Here is a 16,521-nt window from a genome sequence, read left to right on the forward strand (position 1 = left end):
TGAAATACAGAAGATAATAGAGACTGTGAAAACAGCTATGGCATTCATCTTAGCTCGCTGCCCTGCAATCCACACCAACTGCAAAGAAAAGCGAAAAAACAAGCCTGTATTTTGGACAGAAAACAGAGGGAAGAAGCGAACAGGAAACTGGGAGGTGGTTAAAGGCAAGGGGAAAGATTAGGGAGCCTGGGTAAAAATAACAAAGCGGAGGGGAGGCAAGCCAACAGCAAGGCAACTTCTGCAACATTAGGAATCACAAGTTCTTTCCAGGTACCTCCTATTTCCTCTGACTATCAATCGCAGCACCACAACAGGAAATTAACTCTTTCATGAAGTATCTGAATGCATTGCAAAACCGAACTGAAATCTGCATTTCGGCTACAAAAGCTGGTGCTGGATATTAAAGTTGCTTAAGATGCCGTGTCTCTTTTTCCCCCCGATTCTTAATGAAGTGCATAATGCAGCATTATTAGCATAAATCTCTGCTCCCAGCAGCAGTCACCTTCCAGAAATCATGAATGCATGCAAAACGAGAAACAAAAATCAGAAACACCTTCTATTATCGCATTTGCTCCAAACACCACAGTCAGACTGTCACAAATACATTCAATGCTCTTAAGTTGAAAGCCCCTTCGCAGCAACTGGGTTTGCTGGAAAGGCAGCTGAAAAGCTGCAGACCAGATGCTTGCGATCTCAGTACTACTGCCTCTGGAAGGGATGAAAACAGCACTTCTGGCTCATTTTTGGCTTAGTGCTTCCCAGTGTCTTTCTGAGCAGCAGAAGAGCACAGAGAGTTCACTTTTTGTTTTAAAGCCACTCTGGTGACTGAGGTGGTTCGATGTTTGCAGAAGCGCCGTGGCGTTTCCTTAAGGCAGAGATATTTCTCACTGTAATACCATGCCCCAAAATACAAATGAAGACCACATTGCGGACCAAAAGTTGATATCTAAATAGGAAAGCCTGGAATGTTTCCTACAGAAACACTATCACAGAATCACAGAAGGGCTTGGGTTGAAAAGGACCACAGTGATCATCTGGTTTCAATGCCTTCTATGTGCAGGGTTGCCAACCAGCAGACCAGGCTGCCCAGAGCCACATCCAGCCTGGCCTTGAATGCCTGCAGGGATGGGGCATCCACAGACTCCTTGGGCAACCTGTTCCAGTGCATCACCACCCTCTGGGTGAAAAACTTCCTCCCAACATCCAACCTAAACCTCCCCTGTCTCAGTTTAAAACCATTCTCTCTTGTCCTATCACTGTCCACCCTCATAAACAGCCATTCCCCCTCCTGTTTATACGCTCCCTTCAAATACTGGAAGGCCACAATGAGGTCTCCCCACAACCTTCTCCAAGCTAAACAAGCCCAGTTCCCTCAACCTTTCCTCACAGGAGAGCTGTTCCAGCCCTCTGACCATCTTAGTGGCCTCCTCTGGACCCATTCCATGAGCTCCACATCCTTCCTATGCTGGGGACCCTGGATGCAGCACTGCAGATGGGGCCTCACAAAAGCCAAGCAGAGGGGGACAATCACCTCCCAGTCTATGCTGGCCATCCCTTTTTTAATGCAGCCTAGGATATAACGGGCCTTCTGGACCATCCACAGTGTTTCTTTCGCCTGCCTATTGGAGCTCTTCTTCTGCAAATATCAACTGAGGAGCTGCACATCGCACACAGACTGAAAGAATGGCAAGGTTGGGTTCTTCAGTTTACTTCTCACAAGCCAGCATCATTTTATGTTATTAAACCAGACCAATCTGTGTCACGGGCAATTTAGTATCATATTTGTTAATGGCTTGCTTACTTAAAGCTTAATTTCCCCTAATATAATCTGTACCTAGGACTTAATTAATTCAGTTACATAGAAAGTTTGGTTAGAAATAGCCATTATAAGTAGACTGTTCATTCTGAATATAGGGAAAATACAGCACAAATTTCGTAGCGGTATGGATTTCTAATTAAGTTTGGACGATAGTGGAAGATTCATTTATCCACTCTCAAAATCTAATTTTGCACCGAAAGAATAAGGAGGGAAAGTGCAGGAAAACACAGCATGTCACACAGGAGGGTGGGAGGGCCACCTCCAGGCATCGGGAGGAAACTCAGCTCTGATGTTAAGTCGCCATGTCTCTTCCATGGCACGTGTCCTGCCAACAACCCTTCTTAGAAATCCTTGCCCAAGGAGGCTGTGGATGCCCCATCCCTGCAGGCATTCAAGGCCAGGCTCGATTTGGCTCTGGGCAGCCTGGTCTGGTGGTTGGAGACCCTGCACATAGCAGGGTGTTGAAACAAGATGATCCTTGTGGTCCTTTTCAGCCCAGGCCGTACTATGATTCTGTGAAATCACAGCATCATCAAGGTTGGAAAAGACCACTAAGATCACAGAGACACTGAATGGGTTGGAAAGATCACCAAGTTCAATCCCAACCCAAACCCGCTATGTCCACTAACCACATCCCGAGCACCACATCCACCTTTCAGTTCCTCTGTCATTCAATGAACATAAAATATGAAGGCAAGAAGAAAGCTGGTCTACTTCTACCACCCAACACCATCTACCTGCAATAGTTTCGAAGCACTTGGCCACGGCATACTTTGTCTGAAGGAAAAGCAATTTGAACCCAGTTGATATTTCAGTAACAGTTGGTATCTCAAACTCAATATTCTTCTGAAGCCAAACTACCGCCTGTGACGGATACAACGGCTGACAAACAAATTGGGATGATTGCATACCAGGAACTGGTTTGCATCAGTAGCACAGTGTTCCAGTAGAAAAGAAATTGCAATATAAGTTAGATTACTTTATTTTTTTCCCTCCAAAGTGACCAAGTGATTCTTAAGTCTACTACTTATTTTGAAACAACTTCACCTTCTGCCCTTATGTACAACCATATCTAAAGGCATTTAAGCTCCAATTTACAAGTGCCTTGAGCTCATAAAAAAAGTATCTGGGTTTTCTGTACCACTAAGAAAAAATTACTAACATGAAACTGGTGAGAAACTGTAAAAATGTGTGGGTTTTTTGTTAAGCATAGGAACAGTGAAGAGAATTACGGATAAATCATCACCAAGTAACACTTCCCAGTCGTGCTGGAAATTATTGCTTATTTTCAACACATAAAAGCAGAACTATTAGCCATAATGGGAGTGGGGCAAATTTCTCCTCAGACTCAAATAATTCCTTATATTAAACATACTTCATTGAGCCTGGGTTTATCAGCCTGAAGAGCTGCCAATGGATTGAAGACCATCACCAGGATGGTACTCTGATAACATGATTTAGAGCACTTGGGCTATCTCAGTGCTTGAGAAAACATGAATGGAGAAAACATACTCCTCGCAGCTTTTCTATCTCCCAGTAACAATTCAGGATTATTTTGCTGTATTTTCACCTGATCCCACTTTGGCATAAAGGGAAATTAATCACATCAGTTCTGCCTTTCTTCCCAATCCCACTTCACATCATAGAGGAAAAAGTGAAACTGGAAATGATATTTTGAAGAGGACAGGGAAAAGAGGAAAGGGAAAAATATACAACTTAATTATTAACTTCTTAAATTGGAGAGGTACAGCAAAGAAGGCACAATGGGAGGTTGACCACCAACCAGGGTTCGGTGCTTGCTTTGAATTCATGTGATCATTAAAAAAGGTGCCTTGCACTCAATCCATTACTTTCACTTTGTAGGTGGGAGCACCTTATGGCATCTGAGCCTACAGAACCCGCCAGCACCAAAAGCCATGGACATGAAGAAAGCTCAGAGCGTTTGCTTTATACTTAAACTCAGCCCCAAAGCCAACATTAATGAACAAAAAAAGCAGCACAGAAGGCTGAAAGCTCCAAGGGAATCCAAAGAGAAACACACCCAACAGCCAAACAAGCTGCACATGACATTTATATGCATCTTCCTCTATTTCTTCTCCAGCACCTCCACTTTCTCTTTTCTGTTTTTCTTTTCTTTTTTTTATGGTTAGAGGCAAGGATTCAATCCGACCTTGGAGAATACAGACGACAGTAAGAGGAAGCCGTGACCTGAATGCTGAGTGCCTGCGCTACTGTCAGAGGACCAGCTGAAAAACAAATGTGTGGTGGTGTTGTTTTTTAAAGCCTTCTTGAGTGATGCCAAAGTCATCAAAACACTCACCGTGCCCTTTACGAGAACGGTGAGGGGAAAGAGTGCTCTTCTGCTTAAGAGAAGCACCATTACAGACTGCAGTTCTCCTTTAAGCACCAAGACATTGTGACCTTGTGAAACTCATGGCCAATACCCGGTGTTGGTTTTGGTACTCTCCACTAAACAGCAGCAGTACGGCAATTCTTATAGGCTAAGCAATGAGGGTCTGGGAAAAAACAACCAACCTGATAACCCGGCTCCACCATCTATACTATGGTCCTGGCTCTGCTATGTGCTGCTCTGCCAACATCCATGATGAGCAATGCAAGTTGGTAGGACAGCAGAGAGAGCTAACCTTAGGAACTTAAAAAGAGCGTGGCCAGCAAGTCAAGGGGAGGTGATCCTCCCTCTCTACTCTGCCCTGGTGAGACTACATTTAGAATACTGGGCCCAGTTCCGGGCTCCTGACTTTCAAAAAGACAGGATCTCCAAAAAGAGTCCAGCAAAGGGCCACAAAGATGATGAAGGGCACCTCATATCTCCTGTACAAAGAAAGGCTGAGTAACCTGCCTCTGTTCAGCATGAAGAAGGCTGAGAGGGGATCTGATAAACGTTTATAAATATCCAAAGGGAGGTGGGAGGCAAATGGATGAGGTCAAGCTATTCTCAGAGGTGCATAGCAACAGGACAAGGAGCAATGGCTTAAAACTTAAACATAGGAAGCTCTGTACTGATGTGTGGAAGACCTTCTTTATGGCTGGGGTGATGGAGCACTGGCACAGGCTGCCCAGAGAGGCTGGGGGGTCTCCTATGGAGATACTCACAAACTGGATAGTTGCCGACCTGTGCGACTTACTGTAGGGAACTGCTTTATCAGGGGGCTTGAAGCTTCAGAGAAGGAATGTCTTATATGTGTAGCACAGTATTTCTTAACATTGGAAGTACCGTATCTTAGAATGTAACTGTCTCAGGATTAGATATTTTGCTTTTATCAGTGTACTACATGTTTTATTTGCACTTTCCTTAGTTACTTCACCAAAATAATGCTCTTCTTTCTTTAATTAATGCTCCTAGAAATGTGGCTTGAATTTATAGTCCTCCGCGGAGCCAGAAGTTGGACTCATTGAACCTTGCAGGTCCCTTCCAACTTGGCATATTCTATCATTCTACAGCCATCCACAGCTACAGCACCAGTTGGCCAGACAGCTGAAGATCCATGAGAACTGGGTCACAGAGAGGAGAAATGTCCCATAATTTAGTCTGTTCCTATTTGCATTCCCCATTACCAGAAGCTCAAAACCGATCCCACAACAAAGCACACTCAGACCACTGCTTTGATACCTTGTAGAAGAAAAGCTTCTGGTGAATGTGGTGTAGCTGAACAGGTTAGTATGCCCAAATTTATATTCTGCAACAAATAAACATAAAATTTCCACTAAAATTTGATTTCCACACCTACTACTGTGAGCCACGTGGCTCCTGTGCGCAAAGCCAATGAAGGAGATAAATGACTTGTTCTTCATACGCTGCAATGCTAACTAAGCCATCGAGCCTTTACGGCACAAACATTTGGTATTGTGCTAATATAAAAACTAGTTCACTTCTGAACTTACACCGAGCTGAAAATCGATTTATATTCCGATACTGTGCCGCCTTACTGCAGTAGTCACAAATTGTCACTTTTCAGCTAATTGGCTGCAGTCAGCAGTTGGCTCAGAAATGCCAATTATCTACGCTTTGTCTCCCCATGCGAGCTCTCCGATTGCTGTGCGGAGCAAACACAGGCATAGCTGCCTCTAAATTAAAAACAGCGCTTAAGATTGAGTCCCCCCTTTTCTCAGCATCACAAAAAATTACCACACAAAGCTGACAAATGGGAAGTATTTGATCAGAAAAACAGCCAGGCGCTGAATAGTGATGCACAAATCAGTTTTGGATGCGCCAACAAACGGTGCTCTTGGAAGTGCCATAACCAGGGCAGAAAGCTCTGTTTGGGCCCTGAGCACATCCAGTGAGACACTGGAACAGGTTCCCCTGAGGATGCTCCCACACTGGAGGCATTCAAAGCCAGGCTGGATGTGGCTTTGGGCAGCCCGGCCTGGTGGTTGGCAGCCCTGCACACAGCAGAGGGTTGAAACCAGGAGATCATTGTAGTCCTTTTCAACCCAGGCCATTCTGTGACTCTGTGTTTCAATGATCTTAAAGGCCCCTTCCAACCCAAACCATTCTATAGTTCTACAATCTTCCTTACGGTAACACACTACCAAATGCCACAAGAACACAAGGTAGGGCCAGAAAACACTCAGCTCTTTGAAGAGATGAAAAAGAATAACTTGAACCTAAAGATCAGGACTTCCCAAGGCCATCTGCCAGATCCTGCCTGCAGACTGACGAAGGCAATGGTCATGCAAGAGAAGAGGGACTCAACAACTCAACAGCAATCATGCAGGAGAGAAAAAATGAAATAAAAGGGTCCCAGCTTATTGCCTAGGCAATAAGAGGGAGTACCTGAAGTAACAACGAAGGTAATGCTGTGGTGGTGAACCTTACAGGTGGTGAGGGCAGCAGCAGCAGTGTCTGGCTGCAGGGTTGGCATGGAACTCACAGCATTGTGACCTCTCTGGTGGCCAAGCCTTGGGGTTGGCTGCTGGATGCTCCTCTCCTAAAAGGCATGTGGACAATAGCAGCATGCCTGTGGCTGACATGGGATGGAGAGATGACTAAGTCTTAAACTTAAGAGTTTAAGAGAACATTAAATGATGGGGCAGCATCTGGGATGAGGAGGAGATGCAACAAGCTCAGATGGTAATGGTCTAAGTCCAAACTCACTGGTTTTCCATGGCATGAGGATCTCAAAGGAGTTCCTGTGTTCAAGAACACCTGGAGCATCTCCCCATGCAAGGAAAGGCTGAGTGACCTGAGTCTGTTCAGTTAGGGGAAGAGAAGACTGAGAGGGGATCTGCTAAATGTGTATAAAGACCTAAAGGGAGGTGGGAGGCAAATGGATGAGGCCAGGCTCTTCTCACAAGTGCACAGTGATAGGACAAGGAGCAACAGCCTAAAACTTGAACATAGGAGGTTCTATACGAACATATGGAAGAACTTCTACATTATCAGGGTGACAGAGCACGGGCACAGGCTGCCCAGAGAGGTTGGTGAGTCCTCTTCAATGGAGATATTCAAGACTCAGCTGGATGCCAACCTGTGTGACCTACTGTACAGTGCCTGTTTTGGCAGGGGGGTTAATGTAAAGACCTCTTGAGTTCCCTTCCAACCCCTGTGATTCTGTAAAACATTTAGATGTTGTATTGAGGGACGCGGTTTAGTGGGGAAGATATTGGTAGTAAGTGGATGGTTGGACTGGATGATCCTGGAGGTCCAACCTTGGTGATTCTGATTGTTCTACAGTTTCAGTTCCTATCCCTCCCCGCAGCAGAGAGCCTGACACACACATAATTCTGCCTTTCTTCTCGCCAACAACCGAACTAAACGTGGTGATTTTTTTCCGTAAGAACTCACTCTGAAGACAAAAGTTAAACAAAAGGACATTTTGGGGTAACAACAATTGAGTTCAGTTAAATTATTAACGTTACCTGAAGGCTAAAGTCAGTCCCTCATTTCAGTTATTAACAAACCAGACTCCTCAAAGTTATTTTAAAGGCTCAGAAACAGAATCAAACCGTCCCAAACACCCCACCCTGCACACTGCCTGCAGACAACATCTCTACTTACCTGCAGCCTCTCACAATCTGTATATTGTTAAGGTATCCAGCTGAATGCCTTTGAAAGCAAATTCTCTGCTTGCAATTCCAAGGGAAGAGAGCAGAAATAAATAAGAAGTGCAGAAAAGAGATGTTGTCACATTGCTTCTGCCCCAACGCAGCTCACTTCCAAAAGCTCTTCTTTTTGTCCAAGAAAGGATTTCTAGTTGCTTACAAACTTTGGTATATCCACATTTCACCTTGATGTCTGACCTGCAGGTTTGGTAAAAGCCTCTTGGAAAGGGATTTCTGTTCTTAGAGCAAACTTCTGTGTTGCTGGTTTTAATTCTGCCACCTCTAAGCAACGGTAACTCCTCAACCACAGTGCAAGAACTATAGTTCATGCCTTTTGGACTTCAACAGTCTAACTAGAGGGGGAAGAAAGAAAGAAATGCAGGTCAGGAGCTCATGCCGTTAAGAGGAATTCAGCAGAGGAAAATAATGCAATAAAACCCCTTCTTTAAGAAAAAAAAAAAGGGGGGGAAAAATGCACATTTTCCACTGTTTGGTTTAACAGCAACAAGTTCGGGAGTGCAGGAGACTCCTTGAAAACCTATCTAAAATATCAGCCCTTATGCTGGACCTCAGATGTGTTTATGCTGCGGAGCTGTTTCCAGTTATCTCAGCTTGGCAGTGGGGACTGCATTCCCATGTCGGTCTGACAGCTGCAGCGGGAGGGCCAATGCCACAACTCCATCCCCACAGCGCCTGGCTCATGCCACGGGAGGAAGAGGCACTAATCTGCAGCTGGGAATAATGTTCTGGTTACAGAGTGAGCTTTCTCGCCGCTATAAGAATCTTCTAAGAGGGAAAAGTAATGCTGACGTACTCCCTGTTTTCAGTGGATTTCGATTGAGACACTATTGCAAAGATTATTCTGGAGACGAGGCAGCCTCGAGCTGCTTTGCAAAGAGTGCTTGCAAATACAAAGGCAGAAGCCAGACACAGAAAGCAGCCGCTGAGTCTGCAATGCTCCACCCTTCCCCATTGCAAGTCCCCAAGTTCCTCTGCAGCACCCAATGCTGCTGCCTGGATGTGTTTGTGAAGGATCCTGTTGGCTGGCTTTGAGCCCAGCACAGCTCCAACACCATCTGTGTGCAGGATAAGTGAGACCAGCGAGCAGACCGACTATTCACAGGGAGTTTCAACATGGTAAAAGTTAAAACTTTCAGCACACGACAGCTCAGCCACTCTCCCAGACACTGGAAGTCCAGGAAAAGTGAGCTTACAGCATACGGCCACCTGAGTAGCTGCCAAAAAACTTACGTAAATGGAGTAAAAGTTGTTTTCCTGAAGAGCTTGCAATCACTGAATGGCCTGGGTTGAAAAGGACCACAATGATCATCTGGTTTCAACCCCTCTGCTATGTTGCAGGGTCGCCAACCAGCAGCCCAGGCTGCCCAGAGCCACATCCAGCCTGGCCTTGAATGCCTGCAGGGATGGGGCATCCACAGCCTCCTTGGGGAAATGTGGGTAGCAAGCAGGAATCAAGGATAATGAGAAGAACAAAGCAGCTAAATACAAATTAAGAGGCTTTTTTTTAGGCTGCAAAATAGCAGGCGGATGGAAATGGCCAAAACCTTCTGTCTCGAAAACCTTTGTCTGACCAGACAAAGCACGGGACACACAGCAAGAGAGGGCTGAGAGCTACAGCTCTATCAGTGTAGAAAGAGCTTGGTCCCCCTCCCCTAGAGGGAGCTGTGATTTCTAAAGGTCATATAGGATGAATCATTTAAAATAATGATCAGCCTGTATCAGAAAAGATGTGCCCATGAGCTGCAGCCTGATCTGGGTTTCTTTCATCAAGAGAAGGAAACCAGAAGGAGCGGAAGGTTTCTTTCCAATGGATCAGATGGAACCCATGTAACCGCTGATCAAAGGACAGCCTCGTTAGTTGCTACTGACATCTGCATCCTCGAGGAGTGCTGAAGTCAGAATTTATGAGCATCACGAATCAAGGATTTCTTTCTTAAGATCCTCTGTTAAGACTTTGTGTTAAAGACATCTTAATGTGGAAAAACAGCACTGCTGGGGAGGGAAAAATGAGCAGTGTAGATATACGTGGATACATGCAGAGGGAACGGCCTCAAGTTGTGCCAGGGGAGGCTCATGTTGGATATTAAGAAATATTTCTTCTCTGAAAGAGTGGTCAGGGCACTGACACAGCTGCCCAGGGAAGAGGTGAGGTCGCCATCCCTGGAGGTGGTCTATAATATGGGGATGTGGCACTGAGGGATGTGGTTATGGGCATGGTGGGTTGGGTTGGGGTTGGCGATGATAAAGCTCCAAGTGGAGAAACCAGGTTGGAACCTGTCTTATTTGTGCTGTTTCAAGAAATAACTATGCATGACATCAAGCATTATAGAAAAACACACCTGATTCAGGAAAGAAAATACTAATAATCCAAACCTAATCTTCCCAGAAATTAGTTCCTAGTGGGTCTCATTATACCAGGATGCCACATAACCATGCTGCCGTGAGCCCAACTTGTTCATGCAGTGAGTGAGATTGGCCAATATGGTACAAACATCATAATATGAGGTCAGGATACAAAACATGAGAGGAAGATATTCCAGCAACATTCCAAGATTGGATTGCTTTTAACAGAAGCAAAGCAGACCTGCAGAGCCAGCTGAGGTTTGTTAGGGTAGCACTGGCAGCTCTGCCTTCATGTTGGACAACCAAACAAGCCAGACACCTTCTGCTTTTGTCATCCCACTTCTTATGGGATGGATTTTTCCCCAGTGGTCTAACAAGGCTGCATTTACTGTGTTTGAGTGTTTAAGTTCTTTACTATGAGAGTGGTGAGGTGCTGGAACAGCTAACCAGAGAGGCTGTGGATGTCCCCATCCATCCATGGAGGTGTTCAAGGCCAGGTTGGATGGGGCCCTGGGGAGCCCTGGGTATTAAATGGGGATGTTGGTGCCTGTGGTGGGGTTGGGGGGGTTGGAGATTCATGATCCCTGAGGTCCCTTCCAACCCCAGCCATTCTGTGATTCTATGAGTGTTGTGGCTTCTTGTGTTCTATTCCCAGTGCATTTTTCTCCCCTTCATTTACTCTGTGTATTGTTCTTTGGCTCTTTAAATGAGCTTTCACGTTAGGAAATACATCGCGCTCTTCTGGTAGTCATAAAATCTTCCCAGCAATGGCCCACATCGCTCATTTGCTGAAACATATTTCAACCCAATGCTTCCCATTTACATTCAGCAGTGGCCCACTGTACTTTCAAGAAGAGCTGCTGAGCACAGAAGCACAGCACCTGCAAGCAGTCAGTACATCACCACCTTGGACCCAACCAGGAGGAATTACTGCTAATGTAATGCAGACTTTGCTTCCACATAAAATTAATGCTGCATTTTTTTGATACGATGCTTTCCAGGCTTGAAATTTGAAAGAGAGACAGAAAAAAAACAATCATCTATATTTAAGGGTAAGAGAGTCATAGAATATCCCATGCATATCTTATCCATAAGCATCTTACTCTCACATCCAAAAGAAAACTCTTCCTATGAAATCCTTTTGGTATTGTTAAGATCTGAATCTCAGCGTCCCTGCCCTCCTATAGCTTGATTTATTTATGTAGCTGATGTATTGGGGAAAGCCACGTGGCCAGACTTTCAATGCTTCATGAACATATTATGATAAGCTTCAGCAACAGAGATGTGCGACTTATTTCTTCAACACAGCTAAATCACCCATATGAGATTGAGGCGAGAAAACAAAATGAAGGAATATTAATAGGGTGGCCTGCACTAAAATGGTACCTTTCCTAATTTCAAAGGAAAATAAAAATAGGGAAATAAAATTATGGGGTAGACTGAGTCAGCTTTGAATGTTCCTCCCATCCTGGTACAGCTGAAAGAGGCTGTGATGGAGCATCACGTTTCCAGTCAGAGCAGATGTCATAGAATTATCAAGGTTGGAAAAGATCCCAAAGATCACCAAGTGCAACCAGCAACTCATGTCAGTGAAGTGTTAACACTACAGAGCACGATGCGACTGGCTGAGAGGTCATGGTTCAATCCCAAGCACAGTTTGAGCTGAAGGTACCAACCCCAAGACTACAGGGGTTGGATAGAATGATATGAACCCTGTGCAGCAAGACATTATATGGGGAAAATACAGTGCATGCAGTTCTCAGTGCTGCTGAAGCCTCCAGCCAAAACCAGAAGTTGAAGCCCATTTGATAAAGGGTTAATTGCTTTTGAGAAAAAAAACCCAAGTTTTAATGATTTAAGAACAAGGACAAAGGGGAACGGTTTTAAACTCAGACCGGGGAGGTTCAGGTTGGATGTTGGGAGGAAGTTTTTCACCCAGAGGGTGGTGATGCACTGGAACAGGTTGCCCAAGGAGGCTGTGGATGCCCCATCCCTGCAGGCATTCAAGGCCAGGCTGGATGTGGCTCTGGGCAGCTTGGTCTGCTGGTTGGCAACCCTGCACATAGCAGGGTGTTGAAAGCAGATGATCATTGTGGTCCTTTTCAACTCAGGCCATTCTGTGATTCCATGACTCCAAGAAGCTGCTAAGGAAAATACTACTTAATGTGAAAGGGAACAACTTCTAAAAGGAGAAAAATGTCATCGGACGATGCCAAAAATAAGAAGGCAGGAGCAGATAAAAAGGAAGCAGCTGTTTCATGTTTTAAAGTATCATTTAACTGTTCTGTTTCAAATCTTTCCATCCCCAGCAGAAGATGTCAGTTTGCCTGTTCTGGAAATCAGCATGTAATTGCATGTCTCCAAAAGTAATTACATTCAATGGCAAATTTCATCAGATTAACAAATTGATTTACTTCTCATTGTTCGGGTGGAAGCAAAGCTCTCACACGGCGAGCAGCTCCCAAGCACCTGCAGTTACATCTAAATAAAGGCAAGGGACATCATTAGCAAACAACTTTGGCATTCCAGGGCTTTCAGAAGCAAAACTGAAAGAACACTTTCCGAATGGAAGGGTCCCAGAGAGCTGAGGGTCATTATATCTCATCACCAACACCTATTCCTAATTAAAGGCATGCAGGGCACAGTGAGGACCTGGCAGGAAAGATCACCATCCTCAGGAAGGCTTCAAACCCACCTGATTATTTTACCAGAGCAATCCCTACCTATCTATAAGTATTTTATTCTCTTTGGCCAACAACAAAGGCATTTTTCCTTTCCCTTTACCCCTATGGAGAGCTTTCATTCGATTAGCCCGTGGCTTTTGATAGCAGAACAACATTAATTTACAGAAAGGCTGGAAACGTCCACGGGCCACATCCATCCTTAGGGATATTTATGCCCTATATCAAACGTTTCCTCCAGAGACAAATCAGGGTATTACAGTCAGTTACAGACTCAGCTTTTGAACTCCAGAAAGCTTTCTTTGCTCTGCCTTGTTACCAGCATTATCAAAGCTTTTTAGTTAGGCTGTAAACCTCAAAGAGGTAACCCCAGAGAGCATCGTGCTTGCAGTATGCATGTCACCTTAGAGAAGTGGAAGGCCTGAACTAAAAGCAAGCATGGGATGGCAGCATTCCTGGGGTCCCACATTCCTCACCTGGCAGGAGCCAAGTTACCCCAATGCTGTTTTTGGCTGTGCTGATGCTTCATCCATCACCCTGCTCTGCAAGGTAACAAAATGCTTCCCGACACACATTAAGCACTGAATGGCAAGTCAAATTGAGGCTTAATTGAAAGTGGTATTATGATTCACGCTAATGGCAACCACCTGTTTTATGGGTAACGCCGCCAATACAAATAGCAGGATGGGGAATCGGGTATCAGAAGAAGAAATTTAATCTAAATCTGCTTTAATGAAGATTTCCTTTGAAAAAGGAGAGCTTGGAAGAATTCAGTATTCGCGTCCTTCTAGACACAAGAACTGCGAGGCATTAAACTAATGATGATAGAGATCAGAGTAAGAGCCTTGTCTGAAGGTTGCAAAGGCTTTTTAGGGATATAATTCACGGCGCTTTATAAAACACTGGCTACCATTTCCCACTTGGAGAGCCACGTTCAGCATAAGGGGAAATTAGCCTGCTTCACCCAGCCAGAGAGCCATTCCTTACAAGAACCTCAGTCTACTTTATAATTCCTCTCTGCTCTGAAATACAGCTGACAACAGCAGCATATGGCTCCATGTGAACTCTGCCTACATAATAACACAGGAAATATCCTCTGGCTTAAGAAAAAGACACATTTACATGTAATTGCCAGCTCTGCAATGCCAAACAGACACGCAGGGAATCTGCTTCCTTACACTCCTATACATGTTTTCAGAGAAGGAATGTAAACCAGTAGGAACTGTTTTATAGGCCAAAGGAGGCCATTAGCAAAAATATTGCAATCCCAGAGCAAGCTGTTCAGCTGCAATGAGAAACAGAGCAGAAATCTTCCGATGTGCAGGAATAAACAGAGCGTAGGTGGTTCCCTCAAAGCAACAGCTCATGGAAGAAGGAGTTGGGCTTGAGGATCCTTGTGGGTCCCTTCCAACTCAGGAATGATGCTATGATGCTAAGAGAAGGTTGTAGATGTAGAAGCCACAGGTCCAAAACACCAAGCTTTATTCTGAGTGGAATCATAGCTCCATATTGATGTGAAACCTTACTCAGCTCTATCTGGAGCACCAAGATGCGCTCCTTGCTTCAGCAGTTGGATGTGGCCATCCCGGTAGCATTATGCCAACAGTAATTTAGCAAAAGCAATGTGAAGAGCTGACAAGAAAGCACCAAAGGAAGGACCAAAGCGTGGTGGTGATGGGCTGATGTTTAGACTTGATGATCTTAGCGGTCTTTTCCAACCATAATGATTCTATGACTCTAAGGTCATCCATTAGCAGTACCTCACTGCATGGAGAAGCTTACACCTCGTTTCTTGGGCCACCACGTGGTTTCTGCACACACAGCAGCAGGGAAGCTCGTGGGCACATAAGTCTACACGTACAGGTTGGTGACAGTCATCTGGCCTATCACCAAAAGCAAGCTCTGCAAATAAAAGGCTGATTTAATTACAGCACGTTTCAGGCTGTCCTCAATTTTTCATCTGGCTCTGCCATTTGTTACAATTCCTGCGCTTGAACTTCTGGCAGCTCCATGTAAAGCAGCCATCAATTGAACAGAGATGAATTGTTTCCACCTTTCGGTTCACCATTCACAGTTCCAGCAGATGAACTATGCGGCAGTTCAACATTTTGAGTGGGTTCGCAAACATTTTTCCTATCACTGTAAACAGCCTGTTTGAAATATCCCGAATAATTATGACAACACATTATGTGACTGAATTAAGCTATCCACACTCCATTAACTTTCAGCATAGAAGGGAATAAAGCTTTAGGAGAGGCTATATAGACCCTCAGCTGTGAAATAAATCAGCTGGAGGAACCCTGAAAGAAGCTTCAACAGCCCATGCTGAAGTTTGCGAAATTAAAGAAATGTAGACAGCAGAGGCAATTTTAGCTATTTTTCCTTCACAGCCTTTATTAAATCATGCTACAAGGCAGCGATTTCACTGACTTGAAAGTTTCCTCATATCTTGCAGAGGCCCCAAACGGCGGGTGATGCTTAATGGCATGGCAGCACTCCTCCAAGCATCGCACGCGGTGATGCTACGTCGGCACGGTGACACTTTCCTGAAGCCCAACACGATGATGAATTGCCGAGCAATGAGATTTTTGCTTATTCCACATGCAAAAGGCTGTAAAATTCCTTCACCTCTTTTTGTCCCTTGAAACATTTGGCTTATAATTAACGTTTAAGCGCGTCTGAATTAAAATACTTCAACTAACATGAGAGAAAGAGAGGAGGCAATCGGCAGTTAATGACACAATTACAAACTGCTTGTTTTTTCTTAATCAGCTCCTAAGCTTCCTACACGCGCTCAGCAAGCAGCAATCTATGTAAAAAGCTTTAGAGGTGGATGTGAATTCTGGGAGAGCAGAAGCTGAAATCACATGGGACAGAATGAAGATGACAGCAATAGGTTGGGTAAGAAACAAGGCAGGACCACAAGTTGTGAGGGACATGGTTAGTGGGCACGGTGGTGATGGGGTTAATGGTTGGACTGGATGATCTTAATGGTCTCTTTCAACCTTGATGATTCTAAGTTTGTATTTAGTGAGTTGCATAAAGCCCTGATAGGACTAAGCTGTAATGGCAGAGAGCTCACAGCCACTGAAGGGGTGGAAGTTAGTTCTGTTAGCAGCTAATTTTGACCCACTGCACTCTGGAGAGATCAACTTCTGGAACATGTCCCACGTAAATACACACTGCCAGCAGGAATACAAGCATCAAAGAGCTTCCAGCTCTCACCATGAGCTACTTCTCAGATCTAGAACTTCAAATCCCAGAGTGCTGAGAGAATGCCACCTGAAATGAAAACCCATGGAAGTTGCTCTCAAGTTACCGCAGCAAATTTCCTCGCTCCTTATTGCAACGTTCTACATCTTCCTTTAAAGAAATACCTTTTGAGAGAATAACAAACACGCAACGCAGAGAGCACACATAAAAGAGGCAGGGAGGGAAGAGATGCGCTGCAGATAAGGAACCCTTCAGGCAGCGCTTTCCAAGCAGAAGAGAGAAAGGTGAATAGCTGTGGTTTGCACGATGCTTCTGAAGACAACACAGCTCTGTTGGACTGCGTGCGGGAGCAGAAAGAGCTGCAAAGCAAAGAGGGGA

General features: G+C 44.8%; 1 protein-coding gene across 2 annotated transcripts in view; it reads right to left on the bottom strand.

Annotated features, from left to right (window-relative positions):
* ATRN (attractin) overlaps positions 1–16,521 on the bottom strand; it is a 139,972-nt gene that overhangs the window by 43,314 nt on the left and 80,137 nt on the right. Inside the window, exon 25 of one of the 2 annotated variants that reach the window (XM_072334125.1) lies at positions 15,302–16,212. The exons of the other annotated variant lie outside the window; for it this stretch is intronic. Coding sequence (XP_072190226.1) covers positions 16,183–16,212 — 30 coding nt within the window. The 3' untranslated portion in view covers positions 15,302–16,182. Of the gene's footprint in view, positions 1–15,301; positions 16,213–16,521 lie in introns of those variants that run through there. 2 annotated transcript variants of the gene reach the window in all.

This window comes from Excalfactoria chinensis, chromosome 4 (genome assembly GCF_039878825.1).
Source record: "Excalfactoria chinensis isolate bCotChi1 chromosome 4, bCotChi1.hap2, whole genome shotgun sequence".
Classification (NCBI taxonomy): domain Eukaryota; kingdom Metazoa; phylum Chordata; class Aves; order Galliformes; family Phasianidae; genus Excalfactoria; species Excalfactoria chinensis.